Source organism: Seriola aureovittata, chromosome 4 (genome assembly GCF_021018895.1).
Source record: "Seriola aureovittata isolate HTS-2021-v1 ecotype China chromosome 4, ASM2101889v1, whole genome shotgun sequence".
In the NCBI taxonomy this organism is placed as follows: Eukaryota; Metazoa; Chordata; class Actinopteri; order Carangiformes; family Carangidae; genus Seriola; species Seriola aureovittata.
The window spans coordinates 25,406,676-25,427,801 of NC_079367.1; the positions used below are offsets into that span (position 1 = coordinate 25,406,676).

Genomic DNA, 21,126 nt, shown 5'->3' on the forward strand with positions numbered 1-21,126 from the left:
TAGTCTGTGCTAGGGAGGGAACTAAAGTAATTTTCACATGCAGTGTTACATCGAGTGTTGTCTAATGAGTTTTTTTTTTAAGTTTTTTTTTTTTTTTTAATTTGCTGCATTTTTGGTAAAAGACCATTTAGGCCTGATGAAATGATCAAAACACTGCATTTTAAATAGACTTATCAATAACTCTGTGCAGGAATTCATCACTATACAGGATTTAATATGTGACATTACACCACCAACACCATCTAAAACTCTTTAGTTGACTTGCAAAAAAATTGAATAAAAGTGTCACGAGGAGTCACATATAATAAAGGCTACTACATTTTAAACATTATTAATGCATTTCACTTCAGTTTATTTCACCGGCTCGTTTACAATGCAAAACAGAACGCCTCAGTGGGAGTTAGGGTACAATAGAGCAATAAACTTTATAATTGAATTAAGTGAATAACTTTTTGTAATGTCACTTCAATATCTGAGACAACTTAGTGTTGTGATCCGAGCAGCAGCAGTGAGCACTAACAGGCTGTATTACTAGAGAGTCCAGAAGTGCCTAAATGATCTACATCTTCTCATAACGCCAGAGATGATGTAGCCTACCTCCGAGGATAAATACTAAAATATTCATCAAAGCAATTCTGAGTTATGATGGTTAGGATCATATCCTGTTCCTTCTGCAAATAAAATTGATCAGGATGTAGAAAAATATCTGATTTTTAACGTCATTTTGTGTTTGCTTGAAGTTTCGTCAGTGGACGGGAGCGATGTAGTGCAGTGAGACTGAGAATAATAAAAATCCAGCCTCCTGTCAGGCTCAGTTGTCACCTCTGATTCACTGGAGCATGAGAGTGGCTGAGATGACTAAAGGCAGCAGGAGACCAGAAGACACACGTCTGCTTCCTGAGGTGAGAGTTGCCCCATACTGGTCCAGGAGCTGCAACGCCACGCCATTGGTCCAACCAAAGCCCAGCTACAGAAAAGAGCAAAACAGCATAAGAAATGTTTTTAATTTAATTTAGAACATTAGAAGAGCAGCAAAACACAGCGATAAAATCAAGAGATTAAAAACACGAAGAACTGAAATTAGTGATTACTTTGTGCCTAAAATAGATAAGAAAACTTGAAAATGCAAAAAATGACAAAGTGAAGAGGAGTGAGAGTATATGTGCACGGGCATGCAAATGTGCTCAAGTTAAGAAGCAGAAGTGAGGTGAAAAGAATTGACAGGGCTTCGCATGAAATTAGAAGGACTAGTGAATATAAGCACATTAGTTTTATACCATCACACACATGAAAGGAAATACCTGAACTTCATATTCTCCTCCACCACCAGGTTTGCCGTCTCCGTTCACATCGTACTGTCAGGAGGGAAAATCACAGATTCTGAGCCAGCTGCGCTATCGCTGCGCAACACAAGCCCTGAAACACTAAAACCTTAAAAAGACTCACCTTTTCAAACATGGCTTCATACTTCATGTACGCCAACCAGTTTGTCTTGATCCAACGCTGGGCCAAGTCAAATGCTAGTTGTTTAGCATCCTCTGAAGGCAGTTTGGATAAACCTGGAAATACAGGAGGATTTCATCCAAGAAAATCTTCTTAAACATGAGGGAAAGTATTAGATGCAACTTGTTTTCCATTGCGTTGGCTCCAGCAGACTGGATACTGAATCTGTGGTGAAGTCATGGCCCTGTAAGGATTGATTCTAGGTAATACATGGTCCCATCAGGAAATTCATTCATTCAAAATCATACAGACTAAGAAACCAAGCAGTTTTCATTCCCTGATCTCTCTGATCGCGTCAAAAAGAGACGCTGACTACAGCTCAGAGCTGGAAGAGCATCACTAGGGTTCTTTTAAGGGTGTGGAAGTAAACACCTTCAAATTAAACCTGAAGGCCAGTAGCTTTAACCTGGTTCGTTTCATTTCAATTCCAGTGTGCTGGAGTACAAAGCACCACTGTGTATTTTCAAAAAATATTATGCAAAGACAACCGAGCAGCGTAACAGTCGGTGAATCATCACTATGGGTTTAAGGGAAATTGTCATGGTGGCAGATAATTCACAACCACCTACCACTGATGAGCACGTGTTGTAAAGGAGGCCATGCGTTAGGATAGTCCCACTGCTGCCCAGACTCTCTCAGTGATGTTGGAACTCCGTTGGGGAACTGTAGAGCGCCACTCCCCTGCAAACACACACACACACACGAAGAGTTAAGAGCAACCAAAGGAATGAGCCCTGTGCAGTCTGTGTGTGCCATCTGCTGGAGCAAACGAACACTGTTCATACAGCATGTTACATCCTACAGGGACTGTGGGGCCTTTGAGCAGAGGGGTGGGTCAAAATGCTGGTGGGGGAAATCAGATGAGCAACAATCTCTCCTCCCTCAATAAATGTCAAGAAGCACTTGAGCAAAATATTTAAAGCCTGAACTGTGGAGTGGAGCGGCAGTGGCCAACAGAAGAGGTGACGAGTCACGCTGCGCAGCTGTGTGCAGGGGTGGGTGTGTGCAGCTGTGTTGACATTTGTGGAAAAAAAAGTCATCAGTGCTCATTCACCCTTATCTTGATAAATACAGGCTAAAGGGTTATTTCACACAAATAGCATAAATACATAATTCTCACTTACCCCTAATATTATCCAGCCACACAGTTTTGGTTTTGAAGTATTTTACTGCCACCCATTGGTAATTCCTTTTTTTTTTTTTTTACTAGAGCCACCTTCCAACTGAAGAAATTGTCCCTTTAAAAACGACTCATATTCTGTTCTGTGATTCATCCACAGCCACTGGAGGATTGTTTGTGTAAAAACAAGTTGCTGGTAAAAAAAAAAAAAAAAAAAAAAAAAAATTTAGAAATGCAGTTTTCAATGCTTGGATGCACCTCAAACAAAACCCTATGCTCTTCCAGTGTACTGGGCAGATGCAGAAATCTCAAAGCCTGTGCAAAATAAAAGCACATCTGCAGTACAGTATCTGCAGAGGCAGATACCGTTAGATGAGTGGGGAAAATATGCATATTTTGTAATTTGGATGACTTGATTCCCATAAAATAAAAAAACAATCTTTTCTTCCACATGTATTTGAGGTTTGAGAGCACAATGAAGCTTACAATGTCCTCCAACCTTCAGGTACTGTACCGCCTTCTCTCCCATCTCAGGCCGAGAATAGCACTGAGCCCAAACAGGTGCCAGGTTGGAGGGGTAAAACTCAAAGTGTTTCGAGTGTGTCAGTAGGTTGTAGTCAAACCAGGCTCCCCTCTCAGCATCCCACAGCACGGACTCCACCGCCTCCAGTCTGCGAGCTGCAGCCTGGTCATACAGTGCAGCTGAGTCACCGTCACCTGTCAGGAAACAGCACATCACAATTATATAATACCAGTTAGGAGCTAAATGCAGTGTGCAGACCCAAAGTTAGTTCCAAGGTCAAAAGGCTGCTCATGCACTCACCCAGTATCCTGTGAAATGAAGCGAGAGTCTTCTCGTTGAGGCACAGCAGAGCATTGAGGTCAGTGGGCAGGATCTGACTGGTGCGGGTCTCTGCGAGGGTGCCGTTGTTGTGGCCGTCATTATCTATATACCAGCGGGATGTGAAGTCCCAACCAGACTCTGCACCCGCTTTCAGATCCATCCACAGCTGCTCTTTGCGGTCTGAGGGCAAGAGAAAATATGAAATCTCTGGTGGAGACATAACAAACCAGGATATAAAATATTAGACCTATTGTTGGATGTCCTAGTAGAAGTGAAGTAAAAGATTTAGTCACTGAATAACACTTTCTGAATCGATTTTGTAACATTTTTCATTTCTCTCTCCTAAGGAGGAGGAAATAACTGATTGACCTTGACAATTTCTTTTAATCTTACATAAAAGGGAACAATCTTCAGAAATGAGAGAAAACCCATTTTGGTGGCAGAAAACTTTTTAGTGAACAAAAAAAACCAATATCTTCCCTTCAAACAGCTTTTCGTAGAAGTGTGGTCAACATGTTCACAGGTGATGTGAAAGAATCAATGTGTTTAACATTAAATATTCATCACAATGTAGTACTGGGGTATTTTCAGAGCAAATTTGTTGTGTACAGATCATCCTTGATTCTGGGGAAATATATTCCACTTTTCTGCTGAGGAGCAATTATAAAATACAGTGCATTCATTCCAGGACTGAACACCCCACAGCGTTATCTTTCTTTCATGGAATGAAATGACCGTAGCAGGGTAATATTTCTCATGCTCATAAAGGGGGATTCATTCAGCCACCAATGATATGAACACTAATAAGCCATTACCATCAGTGAGCCCTTCAGCTAATTCCAGATCATCCGTGTAGGATTCAGGCCTGGAAAGAGCAGAAGACATGTTAATGCAGGTGAAGACATACCCCCACAAAATCCATGTTCTTAAGGCTTTTTTTTTTTTTTTTATTATTGGGTAAATTTCTGTCAGACGTACCTGGGCAAGCCCACCTGCACATCATACCGATTCAGTTCATGCTCTGCCCCCTTTACTTTCACAGCCACAGAACGGTTCTGCATCCAGAAGCGGTACTCCTTCTCCAGAGCCGGTAAAGCTGCTCTGAACCAGCAGGAAGCAATGTTTCCATTCAGAATGCTTTCCACAGTCTTTAATATCATTATACACAAAAGTTGGGGTGTCACATTCTAATTAAGCATGTTAAGAATAAAAAAAAAAACACTGGAGGCACAGAGAGACACGAGCACTGAGGTTTTTGATGTTCACCGTGTCCTCTTTTCTATTCTGGGAGAGACAGCTGAAGAATGATAATGTGTCTGGCAGGCCATCAGCTCGGGCCTAAATATCACCTGAGGAAATCTTTATCCTTGGTTGCTTGATAGTAGCTCTCCACCATTAGAGTGAGGAATGGAGGCTGACTGCGCCTTTCATAGTAAATCCGCCCACCATTTGGAATGAAGCCATATCTGTAGGAGAGTTATAGAAAAAAAAAATTTTTCCCCAAATCTTGAAGTCCCCCCCCCCCCCCCAAAGTGCTCCATTTCCAAAGTGTACAACTTCGGTTGCTAATTGACTAATTATTCAAAATGAGTATGCCTGAATAACCTGCAGCGCGCTGGACTTTTTTCTTTTTTTTTTTCTTTTTAATAAGAGTGCTATTAAAGATGAAAGGTGCTTTTGAGGATCACCTGTTGACAAGGTAGAGGAAGTTTTGGATCATCCCGTAGGCCGTGTCTGTCATCTCTGACAGCAGGAGCCCGCTGATGACCCAGTAGGAGTCCCTGTTGGACACAGAGCAGCTCACGTCACTGTCTGCACATGGCACTGAGGTGGGCTCTGAACAGAGACCCCAGGCTGGGTCTGGCTGTGATCTCTCCTCGCTCTGACCTGGTGAGACTCCACTTTAACTGTCAGACAGCTGAGCGACAGGCTTCATTGTTCCCTTACCAATAGTAGAGTTCCCTGAAGCGCCCCCCTGGCACGACAACAGGATGTGGGGTATATATCTGCGAGTAGAGCTCTGGGTGATCTTTAACACCGACGTGGATCTGGAGGAGAAATCCCTTTTAGATTTAAAACCCTTGGACATGTAGTTGGATGTTTGAAAAGTATGTAACAGGAACAGTTTGAGAAAGAACATTAAAGCTGCAACTAATGATTACTTTCATTATTGATTGATAATTTTTTTTTTTTTTTTTTTTTTAAGAATCATTGGGTGTAGAAAATATTACAAAATAGTGAACGTGCATCACCGTTTCCTAAAGCCCAAGATGTCTGGTCTAACCAACAGAATAAACTCCACAAATGTTCACTTCACTATCACAGAATAAGAAAACTGTCAAAAATTCACATCAGAAAAACTTAAACTTGGGAATTTTTGGTTTAAAAAAAAAAAAATGAATTAAATATTTACTATCAATCAACACTATGTAATTTTATTCATTTCAATTCTTCCTCACCTTCCTGCCAAGAGACTTCCACAGATGATGTATCTTTTCAGCCCAGTCACGTAGGTTTTGGTCTGCGATTCCTCCCAGGAACTTTGGCCTGCATATAGAAGTCGACTCATGTCAACCATGCACCATTTAACATACAGTACGATCTGAACAGGAGTCCTCAGATAGCTGGATCTCACTTGTCGTGCCAGTCTGGTGGCATCCATGACTCAAACTCTGTCCCTGGTTTCTCAAAGTACACACTGAGGAACTCCTGCAGTTTGGCAGGCGGGACCTTCACGTTTGACGTCTCATTTGAAAGGTTGTGAAAAGCCGACAACACGACCTATGCAGGGAACAGAGGCAACCGGATAAAAAGAAAAAACTAAATAAAAAAACAATATATAGATCATTTACTTTGACTTACCGGGCATTGCCTTCAACTTCATGTCAACAAAGTACTTATCATCAAACAGTTTAGCTTTCTGTACCTGATCCAAGATGGGCCCAGTACAGTATATTTGACTGAAATAAATTTAAAGAGTTGTAAATTATTAAACAGCCATCATAAAGGACATATGCTTATTATTACAATGCATTCCCATTTTGTTACACAGTTCTGCAGGGAAGCAATAAAACCATATCATTTAAAAAAATGTGTAGTTGAGGCCAAAGGTCTGCAGATAACTTCATATCTGCAGGAGGAAGCAATTATACAACACAAATATGAGGAACTTCTGTTTAGCTGCTGCAGTGGACGGTGGACTCAACATATTTTTATAAAGAAAATCTAAACAGTTGAATTTTCTATTTCGAAAAAAAAATGTAGGTTAATATTTATGGTGGCAAATCTTAAAGTTGGACAAAGAGAAAGACATGCTTTAGATTAACTGGCCAGTCTCGCCATCATAAATTAACATGAACTTTTTTATGAAAACAGAATATCAAAAACAGGAAGTGATCTCAACACAGTCCCTCTCAGACAAACATTTCAAGGAAAGTCTTTTATCTTACCTGTCACACGGTGGTGGAAAAGCACTCTTTACACTGGCCAAAAGAGCAACTGATGAAAAGCAAAATACCATCAATCCATGCATTTTGAGGTATAAACTGAGGTGACACCAGAGTATGAGTAAAACTGTGGTCTGAGAACAGCCTCTAGGTCAGAGTTTATATAAACACATCAGAACAGAGGCGACATACTGACACCTAGCTTTGAAACAACCGTTTAACAGGACACTGCAATGGTAGGCAAGGAAAACAAAACGCTGAGGACACAATAAATTTCAGTGAGCTTTATTGTCAACAAAACGTCCCCAATAATATTCATGACATTCTTTAAACTTAAGTCCATTGTAAAACTAGCTTCACTGAAAATTCTGCCAATTAAGTAAAGACCAATTTTCTGACCAAAAAACAAAAAATGAACTCAGGCTTTAAATTCTTCTCTTAAATTTGGATACTTTAATAACGTGTACTTCACTTGAACATTTCATTTGAAAAAAAAAAAGAAAGAATCCAAATCTAAGGGCAACTTTTTCAAACCTTTTTTATACCCATTATCATAACTTTGGATCGTTAGATCTTGTCATCCTGTTTTTTTTTTTTTTTATGCCGAGAGGCTCCTCCCCATGTTATTTTTACTGATGCATCAGTTTTGAGAGAAATCCCTTAAGGACTCCTCTCATATCCTCCTCAACAGATGATTGATAGAAAGGCCAATTTTTACACAAAAGCTGTGTGATCGTAAATATGTCACAACTATCAAGAGAGGATGAACATGTGCATCAGGGCAGCAAGTGCACTAATTTAACCACCCCATAATTTAAAAAAGACCTTAAAGAATGAGACAATTTGGTTACATGAACTGTCCAATTAGTCACCCAATCCAGGGCAAGATGCTCTTGTCTCAGTCTTTAAGGTTCTCAAGATGCCAGCCACTGGCAGTAAAGCAGCATCCCATCAAAAGGTAGCAATACGCCAAACCTCGAAAGGTCCTTGATTTTAGCCTTGAAAGCATTTGCTGTGGCAATTACTGTCAGTGGGCTGACAAAAAACAGACAGCTGCCAAGTGCCTGCACAATTAGATCCCTGTTCTCTTAACTAATGCATAATTAATTTGGATAATTTTAATAGAACCCCCCCCCCCCCCCCCCCCCAAAAAAAAAAAAAATTCAGAACAGCCAAATCAGATGTGCAAGTATTTCAGGGACAACAGCAGAATTAAGAGAACAGGGATCAGAGTCCTAACCAATGAGAAATAAAAAGGGATATCTTTAACTAATCAACATTGTCACACTAATCTTTTAAAAAGAGCTTAAATTAAATGTGCAGTAACACTTCTCATTGATTAGAACAGTCAAGAGAGCATCTCACCGTAATAAAGGGAACCTTGTTCACAAGAAGGTTCTGACTGAACAAACAAATGATCAGAGAACCTTAACGCAAATCAAGGTTTTCATGTTGCATAAAAATGCAGAAGGTAAACCCAAAATATATATATATATATATAACCCAAACCCAAAGCAATAGAGGGCAGAAAAATAAGCCATAAACTCAGCAGTCTGAGGTGCCCACGTTTTTTTTTTTTTTTAAACAAGCAGTCCGACTAAGTAATTTTGTAATCCTTCATGCCCATTCCCCCTCCATGGCAATTTTTTTTTCCAATGTTCTGCACCAACATGCACTTCTCTCCCCTCTGGACATGAGTACAAAAAGCAGTGCAGTCAGTGTTATTGCCTGAACCCATCTCTGTGCATTAAGTGCAGCCCAACCTGCTCAGGTTGTTTTTTTTTTAGCAAAGCATCTTTTGTTAGCTGCTTTTAGGAAAGCCAACTAACTTGCAAAGCACAGAGAATGAATTCCTGCTACATTTTAGGTCAGATGGTTCATTTTGATGCATTTGGCCGACATTCTTCAAAAAAGGGGGGGGAAATAAAACCACGGCATTCTACCCAACATTTGTGAAGTAATGAAGCTGTGCTTAAAGAGCACAGATCAACGTAACAGCTAATTCCTCCCCCAGAAAACTAATTCTCTGCCAATTCAGCTGCACTGCAGCAAGTAGTACTACTACATGATAGAATAATATTTTCTCTTCCAATAACGACACTCACTATAACTGGAGATCTGAGTGTGTGTCTCAAGAGCCAGTTTCACAAGTTAACAAGTTAAGGCTGGTGACAACAAAGATTTCACTACTCAAATGCACAAGCTTAACAAAGCCATCTGCCTAGAACACTTGTTAACACTGGTAGCAGGAGAACGAGGGCAACAGTTTAAACAATCTCAGTTTAAGTGCAGCTTTGAAGAATTGCACTAGCCATCAAATTTGGAGGGGCTAAAAGATTATCAGTGATGAACTCAGCCTCCAAAAACATTTCATGCACAAGGTCATTTAAATGTTTTAGATTCTAATAAATTCTGCAATTTTTAAAATTATAAATAAAGTCACAGGCCAATATTGCAGATCAAACAAACTGGCAGTTAAAGAAACAGTCTCCAGTGCTAACAAGAGAGAAGGGGGGGGGGAGCTTTGCAGTTTGTCAGCCAGCCTTTTGAACTTGTTTAAAACAATCTTAAAATGAAGGTATATACAGAAGGTGTATGGTGCACCCCACGTCTGCTGCACGTCTCGCAGGATTAAGTATGGCCATCCATAGGAAGGTGAAACACAGGGCAAAAAAGAAAAAAAGCGTTCCCTCCAATTATACTCCACCAAAACAGGAATCCTCATGACTCATGGTGTTGAGAGGCTGCTTATTCATTTTTAGTGTTCTGATGCTGAAGAGAGAGGAAAGGGTCTGGGTCTTTTAGAAGCACAAGCTTCTTCACAAGCAACTGGACAGTCTGGCTGTCTCTTGGAAAAAATCCAGCATCTCTGTCCATGGAAAATCCAAGTGTGTCCTCATTTATCAGCCAGACTCAAGTGCATCTAAGCCAGCAAAAGGATAATTCGGACCAGCCTCCCTCCTAATTATCTCCATTCCTTTGCAAACGGATGACAACCAAAAACAGTTATGCATTCACCTGTGTGGTCAGACATTAAATTAGTGTAAAGACTTTTCAATTAGGTGAACGTGTGTGTGGTATGAAGTGAGCAAGATGGTGGATAATGCAGAGTTATTACTTTAGAACGAGTTGAACTGCTTGTTAAGGCACTTGATACAAATTGGTTAAAACTTCCAAACTAAAAGTGGAGAATGGAGGGTGTCATATAGGGGTCTGTTGGTGCTGGCTTTGTGTCATTGGTGGATATGAATCGTCACGATGTGCATTGATATTTTCAACTTGGTCCCATGCTTTCCTCCCGGTGCTTATGTCTTCAGATGTGGTGGTGCAGCAGAGCCCTATAAAAAGGCAAATGAGTTCTTCCGAAAAGCGTCCATCAAAATACACATTCCTTATGGTGGCATCCAAAAAAGGAAGACAGACAGAAACTGTACATTTAAAAAAAAAAAAAAAAAAAAAAAAAATCCAAGACAGGGGGGCGGGTGGGGGATGAAAAAAGGTACAAAGGGGAATGGAGGATGGACTGATCTGGAGAGAAAGAGACAGAGAAAGAAGAATGAACTTAAGTTAGACCTGATTGTTTTCATGTAACCGTTACCCAAGCCCCATTTACATTACCATGCCTTATTGTTATTGCAGAGCAGTCTAGGCTATTTTAAGTGCATCAGATGAATGTACTTATTCTCATTTTTTATTCATTGCTGCACAGTGAAATCACTGCCACGCCATCATGTGTCCCTTGACATAATGATAAAAAGACAAAGTAAACGACCAAATACTGATCCTATCTTGCTACTATCTTTATGTATTTTTAGTTTTCAACAATACATCCATTTTGACTAATAACACACAAATCATTGTATTGTGCTTGTCAATAATGAATACGTCATTAAATATGCTTTTGGAAAAAGTATGTGTATCCCTTGGCTAATGACATCAACAAAAACTAATCAGAGTGGAATCAAATAAACAGGATCGGAGGGGTGGATTAGAGCTACTTTGATTATTTCACTTATATCACTCAAACATATTGAATTTGCCGTTCATAAGAAACATCCGGATGTGAACCATGACTTGCAAAAAACGGATCTCATAAGACTTACAAAGTCATCTCAAAGAGTTTAGATATTCATTTTGTTCTCTGGCTATTCTCCATAGGAGTGGGCATCCAGCTAATATGACTCCAAAAACACAATGCAGAATGATCAGTAATGTAACAAAGAACCTAAGAGCAACAGCTAAAGGCTTACAGGAATGACTGAAGTTAGTTAACATCTGCTCATGAGTCAACCATCTGTAAATCATGGGGAATGGTGTCGAAAGCAGGACAAGCCGCTTTTCTCAAAAAACACAAAGAAAACAAAAAAAAAACAAAAACATTAACATCCCTGCACCTCATGTTTGCCAAAGAGCAGCTTGACTCTCCACAACACTACTGGGAAAATGTTTTATGCGCTGATGAAACTAAGGTTTATTGTTAGGGAAGAACATGCAGCGCTATGTATGATGTAAAAATGTCACTGTGTGCCAACATAAAAACATCATCCCCAAGGTGAAGTACAGTGGAGGGAGCATCGTAATGTGGGGCTTTTCTGCCTCTGGGCCTGGAAAGCTCCACATTCCCAAGTTTATCAAGGCATCTTGCATGATAATGTGAGGGTGGCCGTCTAGCTTCTGAATCTCAGAGGCAAGACAGTGACCCTAAACAGACTACACAATGACTTCAAACAAAGAAAACCAGTTAGTATCTGCTGGATTACGGTCCTGGCTCTGTGAAATGACCTGACACACCAGATATGCTGAGAATATGTCTGAGCTGAATCAGTTCTACAAGTAAAAATGGTCCAAAACTCTTCATGATCATTGAGCAGGTCTGATCAGCAGCTACTGGAAGCTCTTGTTTCATGTTATTGCTGCCAAAGGCGGTTCAACCAGTTATTAAATACAAGGGTCCTCTTTCCACCGGCACTCTGAATGTTTAACGGGTGTGTTCAGTAAAGACACAAAAGATTACCCTTTTGCATCAGTATTAGCTTAAGCACACTGTGTTTGTCTATACCACTGGCTTAGATGAAGATCAACTCACATCTTATGACCACTCAATGCAGAAAACCAGGTAATTTCAAAAGGTTCACGTATTTTTTTCTTGCCACTACACAACTTGAAATGAAGACACAACAGGGGTCGCTAATTGACATTGATGCCATGAGTAACTTGTTGACAGAGCAAAATTTCATCCATCAGGTTTATGTGCTCTCTGCAGCTGTTGTCTGTACTCAGCCAAGGAGTGTTTGTGAGGAAAGAAAACCTACTCTGCAACACCATCCCACAGTTTTAAATCAACCAATTATGACCCAGTAACGGCACATATCCGGCAAAAAAATAAAACCTTGATTATTATCCCCTAGATTTTAGTTTTAGGTTTTCTTCCAACAGAAAACTTGAACATGACAAAGAAAATCCATCCTGATGCTGGTAGAGATCGAGTGTCTGAACCAAGGACGTCTAGACCTAAGGCCAAACACTTTCTGTCAGTTGAGCTTTGAACACAATCTTTCAGGTAGAAAAACTGCAGCCTCGTCACAGCATAGGAACAAATGCATTAAAAGGACAGTTTTAGAACAACAGGAGTTATTGCTTAATTTCCAACATCTTTCCTGTCAAAACTGAAGATCGCCTTTGTCACATTTAAAAAAGGTAACACCTTCCTCACAGAGGACCTTTTTACTTGGCAGGAAAAGCAATGTCTAGGTAGTGACAGTAATGACAGATAAATTACATTTAGTTGTGCCAGTAAGTTCCATCAGTGACCCAGCTTGAGCAATAACAGTGTTACGACACAGCAAAATGTAGTGGCTGCCATCAATCAGTCAAATGATAAAATCTGCTCTGGCCTGTGTGTTTAAGTCGTTACAGTGACATCAAAAGACAGACAATAGGGAAACAGAAAAGCAGTTAAATCATCCTGAAAAAGTAAGTGCTTGTGTGTATTGCCAGTCAGTGTCTGTACTCACTGGCTCATGGCTTGACTTCTTCGCCACTCTCACTGTGGTACTCTGCCACATATAAGCTCTTGTCAATGATGCCAGGGATGGGCTTGATCTCTGTTCCAAGCTGCTCCTCAATCCCTTTCAGGTTGAAGCGATCATCGTAAGTGATGAGGTTGATGGCAAGACCCAGATGTCCGAAGCGGCCTGGATATTAAGAAAGCGAGGGTTGAAATTGTTTATCATCAGCATCAGAAGCAGCTAAAGAATAATTCTTTGTACTAAATAGGAGGCTCAATAAACAACATAAGAGATCTGGGCTCTTACCAGATCTACCAATGCGATGAAGGTATGTTTCTCCCAGCTTGGGAAAGTCAAAATTGATCACAACATTCACAGCTTGAATGTCAATTCCTCTTGTGAAGAGGTCTAGAGGAAACAAAACAGGAAATCAGAACTTTCACCAACATCCTGACCAAAATGTATGCAATTACCTGCAGAACAATAAACAGTAGTTAATTACAACCCACGTAAAGCACTACAAACTGAAAGTAAAAGATGTAAATATTAATAAAGAGTTCCGTTGGCACCTCCACAACAGAAAAAAAAGCACACCGGCGGAGCAAGTAGAGTGAGAATTTGTGTGCATGTATTTTCACAACTATACAGAGTCTAAATTTTGTTTCACTTTCTTTTAACTCTCACAATCCTATCATGGTAGCAAAACTCTCCATTTACCAAAACCAAAGCCAACAGCACACTCCAAACACAACTGTGTGCTGGTGTGCTCCCCACAGGCAACGGGAGCCCATTGTGAAAACTGTGGCACTGTAAACGGATTTGTGGCAGTTTACTTCTCTATGCTGCCTTCAGCCTGAAATTTCATCGACATCGTGTATACATGTCTTGCTTCAGTGCTACAGTCTTGTTGGTTTGGCTTTTGTCTCTGACATTTTTCTCTGTGCATTTTTGTTTATTTTTGTGATTTGAACAAGTACTGAAACTCATACTGTAGAGGATCCAATAAACAGTTATTTTCTAAACTACACAAACATCACATCTGACATTTCAGACACTGTGTCTAAGAATCAGGGTTGATATTCAAATGGCTCAATGGTGAAGTTCAAAATCTGAGAAGTGTGCATCGCCATTCGTCCACAGGAAAAATAAAGGATTGAGGTGGTACAGAGCAAGTCTGTTCATAATATTCAAACAGTCTCACAATAGCTGCCTGTTGCAAAATAATTTAGAGTATTTCACAATCCTGCTTGTAAAAGCAAATGTACATGTCTCTACCACTCACCAGTGCAGACAAGATTCCGACACAGGCCATTTCTGAAGTCGTGGAACACACGGTTGCGATGCTCCTGGAGAGCAGAAAAGAGCAAAGTGCATTTTGAAACCACACACACTCGTACGCGCCTACTTCACGTAAGATACACAGCAGCATATAGTGCAAGCCTCATAAGAAGGGTACCCATGTTGTGCATAAACAAGTTCAATGACCGGTGGTTATTTAACACATTCACATTCTTTTTTGATCACTGAACAAATCAGTTTACAAATGAATGCCGCTCACATGGTACAACAGTTTTACAGCACGCCGCATGAAGTCTCCAGACACGACTCAGCTTGGCTGGTGGTAACGGTACAGAAGGTACAGACGCATCTACTACTGCTGAAGCCAGTTTGTTGGAATATTTGAAGAAGTTTTATGAACAAACAAGTTAAGACTCAGAAAGATTATATTTATATACGGATTTTAAATGTAACTCATGTCTGTGATTCTTCAGCGGTATACATTATTTCCTTTAGTTTGGGAGTAGCAATGATTTGGGGCTGGTGATGGGTAGAAGGAGGTTGAAAAAGAATATTGGCCTTTATTTAAAAAAAAAAAAAAAAAAAAAAATGCGAATGAACAAATGAACGTGAACTAGTTGATTTTTGTGTGAACTGGCATAACACTGGATGGTACTATACAGTACTGCATTGTTATTGTCTGTAAAACTTGACTATATACAGTAAAAGCTGAGCTGCAAAACAAGTTTGTAAGGTGAATACATTTATCTTCAATGTAATCTGTAACAGTACATGACAAATAAAACAGGACAATCCAGAAGCTGTTTGTACATGTTGTTCAGTTACCCAGGTATCAACACAGCTGTTTGTCGTCAGGAAAAAAAAAAAAAAAGAAAGCTGGCAGTGGCAGCGGTACTCCAGAAATAGAGCACTGGTGTGAATTGTAGCTGCACATCAAGTAACGGCACATGTACATCTATTCGATGCACTTCTTTCATGCACACTGAAAGTAATAGTAGCAGCTGTTCTGGCATGCATCCATTGCTACCTGTGTATTTTGGTCTTAAGCTGGTAAACATGTATTTCTGAGGCAGTGCTTTGAGCTGACCTGTCTCATCTTGGCATGAATGTAGAAACATGAATAACCAAGCTGGGAGATCTTCTTGGCAAGGAGCTCCACTCTCTGAGAGGAGTTGCAGAAGATTATAGACTGGTTGATCTGGAGCTGAAAAAGAAAATGAATATTAAATTCTGGTGAGATCATTGCTTGGACTAAGGTTTCCAGCCATTTATTACAAGTATCCAACAATAAACAGTTGTAATGTCCAATACAAGATGTTAGAAAGAAAATACTCAATATAAATGACATCATTTCTCAAGTTTGCATTAAAAGTCTGCAGTTTGCTTGGACTTGTACAGTGCTTTGTTCATGACACAGCTAAAGTTAGTCCATTAAAAACTGTATCAAGAAGTGCACAAAGGAAACACTTACCCTGGAGAACAAGGTGTTAAGGCAATGGACCTTTTGCCTTTCAGTTACGTAAGCATAATACTGAGTCACACCCTTCAGTGTAAGCTCCTCCATTAAGTTGATCTCATAGGGTTTCTGCAAGTGGGAATTCTACATCATAGATACAAGACAGGAGTTATATTCTGGTTTTGCAACACATTAAAAAGGTAGATGTGCTTATAAGATAATGGAAAATAATGACAAGTAGTGAAATGAAAATAGTAAAGTACCATAAACTTCTGCACACTGAGAGGGAAGGTTGCAGAATAAAGCAGAATCTGCCTCTGTTTGGGCAGAAAGCCCAGTATCTCCTCCATCATGACCACAAAGTCCTGGGACAGAAGTTTGTCAGCCTGTGGACCAGAAGGACATGGAGGGAAAGGTATATTGAGAACTGTCTAAAGCGAACATTTAAATTCTTTAAGTCACACTGGTTTATCAAGAAGAAAAAACAACACAATAACTTTTTAACTCACTTCATCCAGAACAATCATCTGCACTTGATTGACTTTGGCCACTCCTTTCTTGATGAGGTCTAAAATCCTCCCAGGAGTGGCAATCACCACATGTACTGTAAAACAAATAATACATGGTGAAAAAAAAAAAATATATAGGATTTGCATTAAAGAATGGCAGTGTTATGACAGTGCAGGATCATGAATGTAAAAATCACATCATATTGGCAATATTCAACCACTGACAACAGTGCAGTTCAGAGGAAATTCTCCAGTTATTGGGCAATATTCACTCTGCCACACAACATCAACACCCTTTGCCTTCCAAAAATGTAGCTGCACAAACATCAGAGATATTTAGAAAATAAAAAAGGTTGAAGACACTCAAGAATAATAAACAATGTAGTCAATAAATAGGGCTTTCAACAAGGAGAAACTAACAACCACCTCATTGTGGTTTTGTGATGTGACCATTAAGTAACAAACAAATGCTTTTTGAGAAACTCAGTGTGCCAATATCCAACCAGAAATGACATAGCTCCTTTGCTATGTGTGTTAGACTCTGACACTAAGACTTTCCAGACTTAATGCAGAGCCAGACTGATCCTTCATGTGGGCCTCAAAATATTGAAAAAATAATATAACCTTCATCTTTTGCACAGATCTCAGAGCAGGGCCCAGAGATATAAAACCCCAGTTTCTAGTTTAAATTACAATGCCTTCATTTGACAGGAAGCATAGAACAGATGGGGATTTCCATTTGCTTGCACTGAATATTATGTAACAATCAACCAACGCAAACAGTCATTGATTTTCGCCCAACAGGAAAGTTTAGAATGAGAGCTTAAGTACCCGCATTAATATTTTACTATTTAATAAGTCATTCAAGATGGATATTAACATAGTATTTAGCATGAGGATAGACACAGAAATTATGCATCTCATGCCCCCATGCACAATTTGAGTAAAATTGTGAAGTTTACCCGTTTCATCGAGTCTCATGATGTCATCACGTAGGTTGGTGCCACCTGTGGTTGCCATTACCTTCACTCCACCCATGTGTTTGCTGACCTGGATACATATTTGGCTTACTTGCAGAGCCAGTTCTCTGGTGGGCACTATGACCAAAGCTGGAAAAACAGACACATTCTGGTGAGTATTCACACATTAATTAAACCTCAGCCAACTTCCACAGCCAGTCTTAATTTGGACACATGAACAAAGCTTTTGAAAAAAAAAAAAAAAAATCTAGTCACAACAATGAGAGGTAGAAACTACACTGAAGCGTCACACAATTTTTTTCTTACATACAGTACAAAAGAAACAGTGTTTGATCACTTCACTGATGACCAATTAGTTTCATTAAATTTACATACAACCACCAACAGCCTGGTGTAACTCAAGAACCACAAAATTGCTGTGAATGATGAGCAGTGCTTAGTATTATAGATTTTATTCTCATTTGTGATTTTTGTTCCATTCCATCCCGTTTCTTCCCCATTCTCTCGATGAAAGACTGAGATTAGGTGCGAGTCAATTGTCATCTTTATGACATTTACTGTGAGTAAACCATAGCAGAAAACTAGCTCTCTCACCTTGTATGCAGTCCTTCTTCAGGTCAATGCGTTCAAGTAAGGGAATGAGGTAGGCTCCACTCTTTCCCGTGCCATTCTTGGCTCTGGCCAAAATATCCCTTCCTGACAGTGCAATGGGAATGCTTTCCTCCTGCACACAAAGCAGTAGTAACATTAATACACAATACTATTTTTTTTGGCTGGGTTTAGTCAGCGCATTTTGGTACCTGCAAATAATGTCTGCTCTAACAAAATATGTTCAAAGAGTCAATACAAAGGTGTTTTCACTTAAATTACATGAAGAGTGACTGGATGGAAAGTAAATTATCATCAATATAAACCACAGTTCATTGGTTAGCAAGAGAGAGCACACACAGGCAATCGTGTGCATGTGGACAGAGGGGTGATACTTATCTGGTAATTATTCTATGTAATTCAGAATTATACTATTGTAATTTTATTTAAGGTTTATCAGTGAAGCATAAGGAATTGAGGTTGTACTCAAGCACAGTGGTGCTTTGGCCTTAATGGTAATGCTAGCATGACAAAATGCACAAAGACAATATAATAATGTTGATGTTTAGCAGGTATGTTTACCAAGTTCACTGATTTCATTTCAGTATTTCACACAACAGAAAATACAGCTAAACCAAAGTATTGTAGAAAAATCACATTTTTACTCAATGGTAGCACAAAGTCAAAGTCAGGTTTAACCAGTGATTACAATTACTCATCTGATAACTATTAATGGATGTGCAAAATCTTGTGCCAGTCAAAATAAAAATAAACAGTGATTGGGGAGGGGCAATTGTCTTGCATTAAATCCTGTACTCTATTTCAATAACACATTATATGTAATTTAATGTAGTGTGACAGAGTGAGACAATCAGTGGTAGACTGCAATTATTTTGAGTGTTTTATTAATCCAAGTATTTCATATGGTTTTATTTTAGCAAAGGAACCAAAGAACATTTTGGTGGTGTTTAAGGCAAGGCATTGGAATGGCTGCCAGGATGTTTCAAATACACCCAACTTTATGATTATGAAAACATGCACTTCCTTAAACACATTGACACTTTGTTGTTCAGCTGTCAAAGGGGATAAAATCTGAGTTGTGTCTGAATCTACCTGGATTGGAGATGGCTTTTCCCAGCCCATCTCAAAGATTCCCATGAGCAGCTCCCTCTTTAGGCAATAATCTTCAAACTCGTTGCCTTTTGTTGCAGTCACATCCTGTAATCGTCATAAAACAAGTCTTAAGCAAGATTTGTTTTCATGAAAACAGCTCACGAGCTTGTAAAATGATAAACAATGTTCCACAACAATCTATTTCATCAGCTACACAATGATTATAGAAATACAGCATTTCTGTAAGCTAAGAGCTAAAAGAGGTAAATTGAGCACCAAGTTTCTCAGCTCAAGTAGATGCAATGTTAACCTCGACTGTGACTACATCAGTGCCATTTACCATGTAACACTTAATGCATTTTATAGCGAAATAATTAATTTCTAAATAAAATGTTTTATTTAAAAAGGCAAAGGTTTTTATCATTCAACACCTTGTTTGGAATAATAATGTGTACAATGAAGCCTTGCTCTATCTGCAATTTCTACATTCAAATCTGATGGATTTCAGAACAGTATCATAACTGTCTTATACCAACCGAAGTTTTCATCCTCATGTCCTTGGGGGGCAATTTCAAATTTTTCTTCCAGTCATCTCCAGGCCTGTGGAAGGTAAAGTTCTTATAAGCAAAAGCAAAAAGAATTGACAATAATAATAATAATAATAATAATAATGCCAACATGCATAGATCAACCAAGTCCAAATTCTTGGCTTTTCAAATAACTTACTTGATGACAGCATTAGTTGTAGGGGCTGGTTGGGAATTACCATTGTTAATTGTGCCTTTCATCTGGTTAAGTTGCTGTTGCTGAGGGCCTCCTCCACCTCCACCTGGTGCTCCAGCAGGCTTCACTGAGCCTCTGAGCTGTCCGTTCTGATTAGACAAGCCCAAAATCACTGGGTTCTCTGTCCTGGCGGTACTCATGTTTACTTAGCTTAACTTGTCTGTTCCAAAAGCAATGAAACTCTTAACAGTCTCTGGATGAAGTGAGTCCACTCTGCTGGGACCACTCAAGATTGTCCTTCCCTCTTGAGTCTTTAATAATAATCTAAATGTTAAGTGTCCAAATCTTCTGTCTCAGCAGGTTCTTCAGCAATATTGTTTCTTGGACATCAAGTGCCAAGAAACAAATTCCTCTGTTCACTTTTAAGACAACGAGATTCCTTTAGCAAATTAGGTCTTAGCATAGATGTAATCTGCCAATGTTCTCTGGAAAACCATACACCAGGAGGGCTTAACTAGCATTGGCTGACTGTTCAGCTAGCCATCTCATTTAGCCAAACTGTGCCGCCGCGTCCTTACTGTGGTTTTTCCAACCCTGCAACATAAGAGACACAATGTTAGAAACCCAATACCGACCGAAACAATTATGTAACTGAATGACGCTGTGAGGCAAAAGACAATATGTGACACTGGGAGGGTAGGGAGACGTATCAAGTCAACATTTAGCTCAATCAATAGCTATAACAGTGGAGGCTGGCCTACGTCAAAAGTTAGCCGACGCAGCGGTGGGTGGGAATGTTATTTAGTTAACCTTTGCTAACAATGTGGAAACTGCGTTGACAGACGGACATTCAAACACATCTGTCTTGAAAATACAGTTACCCCAGATTCTGCCGTATAAGAAGTCTAGTGCACAAATACTCGAATACGTGACTGACCAGGAGCACGCCATGTCTATATAACCCAACTAACTAGAAAGCAACTAGCCTTGAGCTACCATTCTGCTAGCCACCGACATCTGGCCAACTAGCACATGAAGCTTTAGCTTCATGCTAATGTTGTGCTGCTTCGGTAATCGACGGTACGATGCCGGAGTCAAATAATTATATCCATCCGATACGTTACAATTATAGTATCAATGATAAATGACACATTTTCCAATGTTCACTTAAAAAACAAGAGTAGATATCCACCACCAACTAATATCAGCTACTCCAGCCGATTCAGCTGCCGTGCTAGGTCTGCTAGCAAGCTAACGATGGCGAAATAACATTTAACAGTTAATGTTAATTGTAAAAGTTACCACAAAATAATTCCGTATCTGATAAAGAACTACCTACAAGTACAAATTGTTTAGATGTACATGCATTTACCTCGGATAACTGAAATAACCGGTCTTCTATGTGGCGTTTGAACGGTGTAATCAATTTTTAGCTGACTACGAAACACTCTTGTCAACCAGCCGTTCAAGATGGCTTCCACTCGTATTTGAACCCGCCCCCATCCAGCTAATCAGCTGATTTCATTTCAAATCAAGG

At 39.6% G+C, this 21,126-nt stretch overlaps 2 protein-coding genes across 2 annotated transcripts; both read right to left on the reverse strand.

Annotated features, from left to right (window-relative positions):
• Positions 1–319: 319 nt before the first annotated feature.
• treh (trehalase (brush-border membrane glycoprotein)) lies at positions 320–7,071 on the reverse strand. The gene is made up of 15 exons (XM_056373889.1): positions 6,917–7,071; positions 6,325–6,427; positions 6,103–6,245; positions 5,927–6,014; positions 5,415–5,515; positions 5,156–5,248; positions 4,817–4,933; positions 4,446–4,568; positions 4,283–4,332; positions 3,447–3,647; positions 3,123–3,340; positions 2,073–2,184; positions 1,447–1,559; positions 1,302–1,355; positions 320–967 (listed from the first exon to the last, which is right to left on the reverse strand). The coding sequence occupies exons 1-15, from the start codon at positions 6,997–6,999 to the stop codon at positions 830–832; spliced, it is 1,737 nt and encodes a 578-aa protein (XP_056229864.1). The 5' UTR covers positions 7,000–7,071; the 3' UTR covers positions 320–829.
• Positions 7,072–7,182: 111 nt separating this feature from the next.
• ddx6 (DEAD (Asp-Glu-Ala-Asp) box helicase 6) lies at positions 7,183–21,085 on the reverse strand. The gene is made up of 14 exons (XM_056373888.1): positions 20,962–21,085; positions 19,593–20,183; positions 19,403–19,466; positions 18,867–18,971; positions 17,760–17,889; positions 17,148–17,294; positions 16,186–16,280; positions 15,940–16,062; positions 15,692–15,820; positions 15,308–15,424; positions 14,204–14,267; positions 13,228–13,329; positions 12,928–13,107; positions 7,183–10,441 (listed from the first exon to the last, which is right to left on the reverse strand). Exons 2-13 carry the CDS (start codon positions 19,787–19,789, stop codon positions 12,932–12,934), a joined length of 1,449 nt encoding a protein of 482 aa, XP_056229863.1. The 5' UTR covers positions 19,790–20,183; positions 20,962–21,085; the 3' UTR covers positions 7,183–10,441; positions 12,928–12,931.
• Positions 21,086–21,126: the final 41 nt, after the last annotated feature.

Excerpts from the sequence above, each read along its gene's own strand:
- treh (XM_056373889.1), bottom strand. The coding sequence starts at position 6,999 with ATGCATGGATTGATGGTATTTTGCTTTTCATCAGTTGCTCTTTTGGCC. Across the intron at positions 6,428-6,916 it reads TTTCCACCACCGTGTGACAG|TCAAATATACTGTACTGGGC; the intron begins GTAAGATAAAAG and ends AATTTATTTCAG. Across the intron at positions 1,356-1,446 it reads ATGAAGCCATGTTTGAAAAG|TACGATGTGAACGGAGACGG; the intron begins GTGAGTCTTTTT and ends CCCTCCTGACAG.
- ddx6 (XM_056373888.1), bottom strand. The coding sequence starts at position 19,789 with ATGAGTACCGCCAGGACAGAGAACCCAGTGATTTTGGGCTTGTCTAAT. Across the intron at positions 16,281-17,147 it reads CATGAGACTCGATGAAACGG|TACATGTGGTGATTGCCACT; the intron begins GTAAACTTCACA and ends TTTGTTTTACAG. Across the intron at positions 13,108-13,227 it reads TCATCGCATTGGTAGATCTG|GCCGCTTCGGACATCTGGGT; the intron begins GTAAGAGCCCAG and ends CTTAATATCCAG.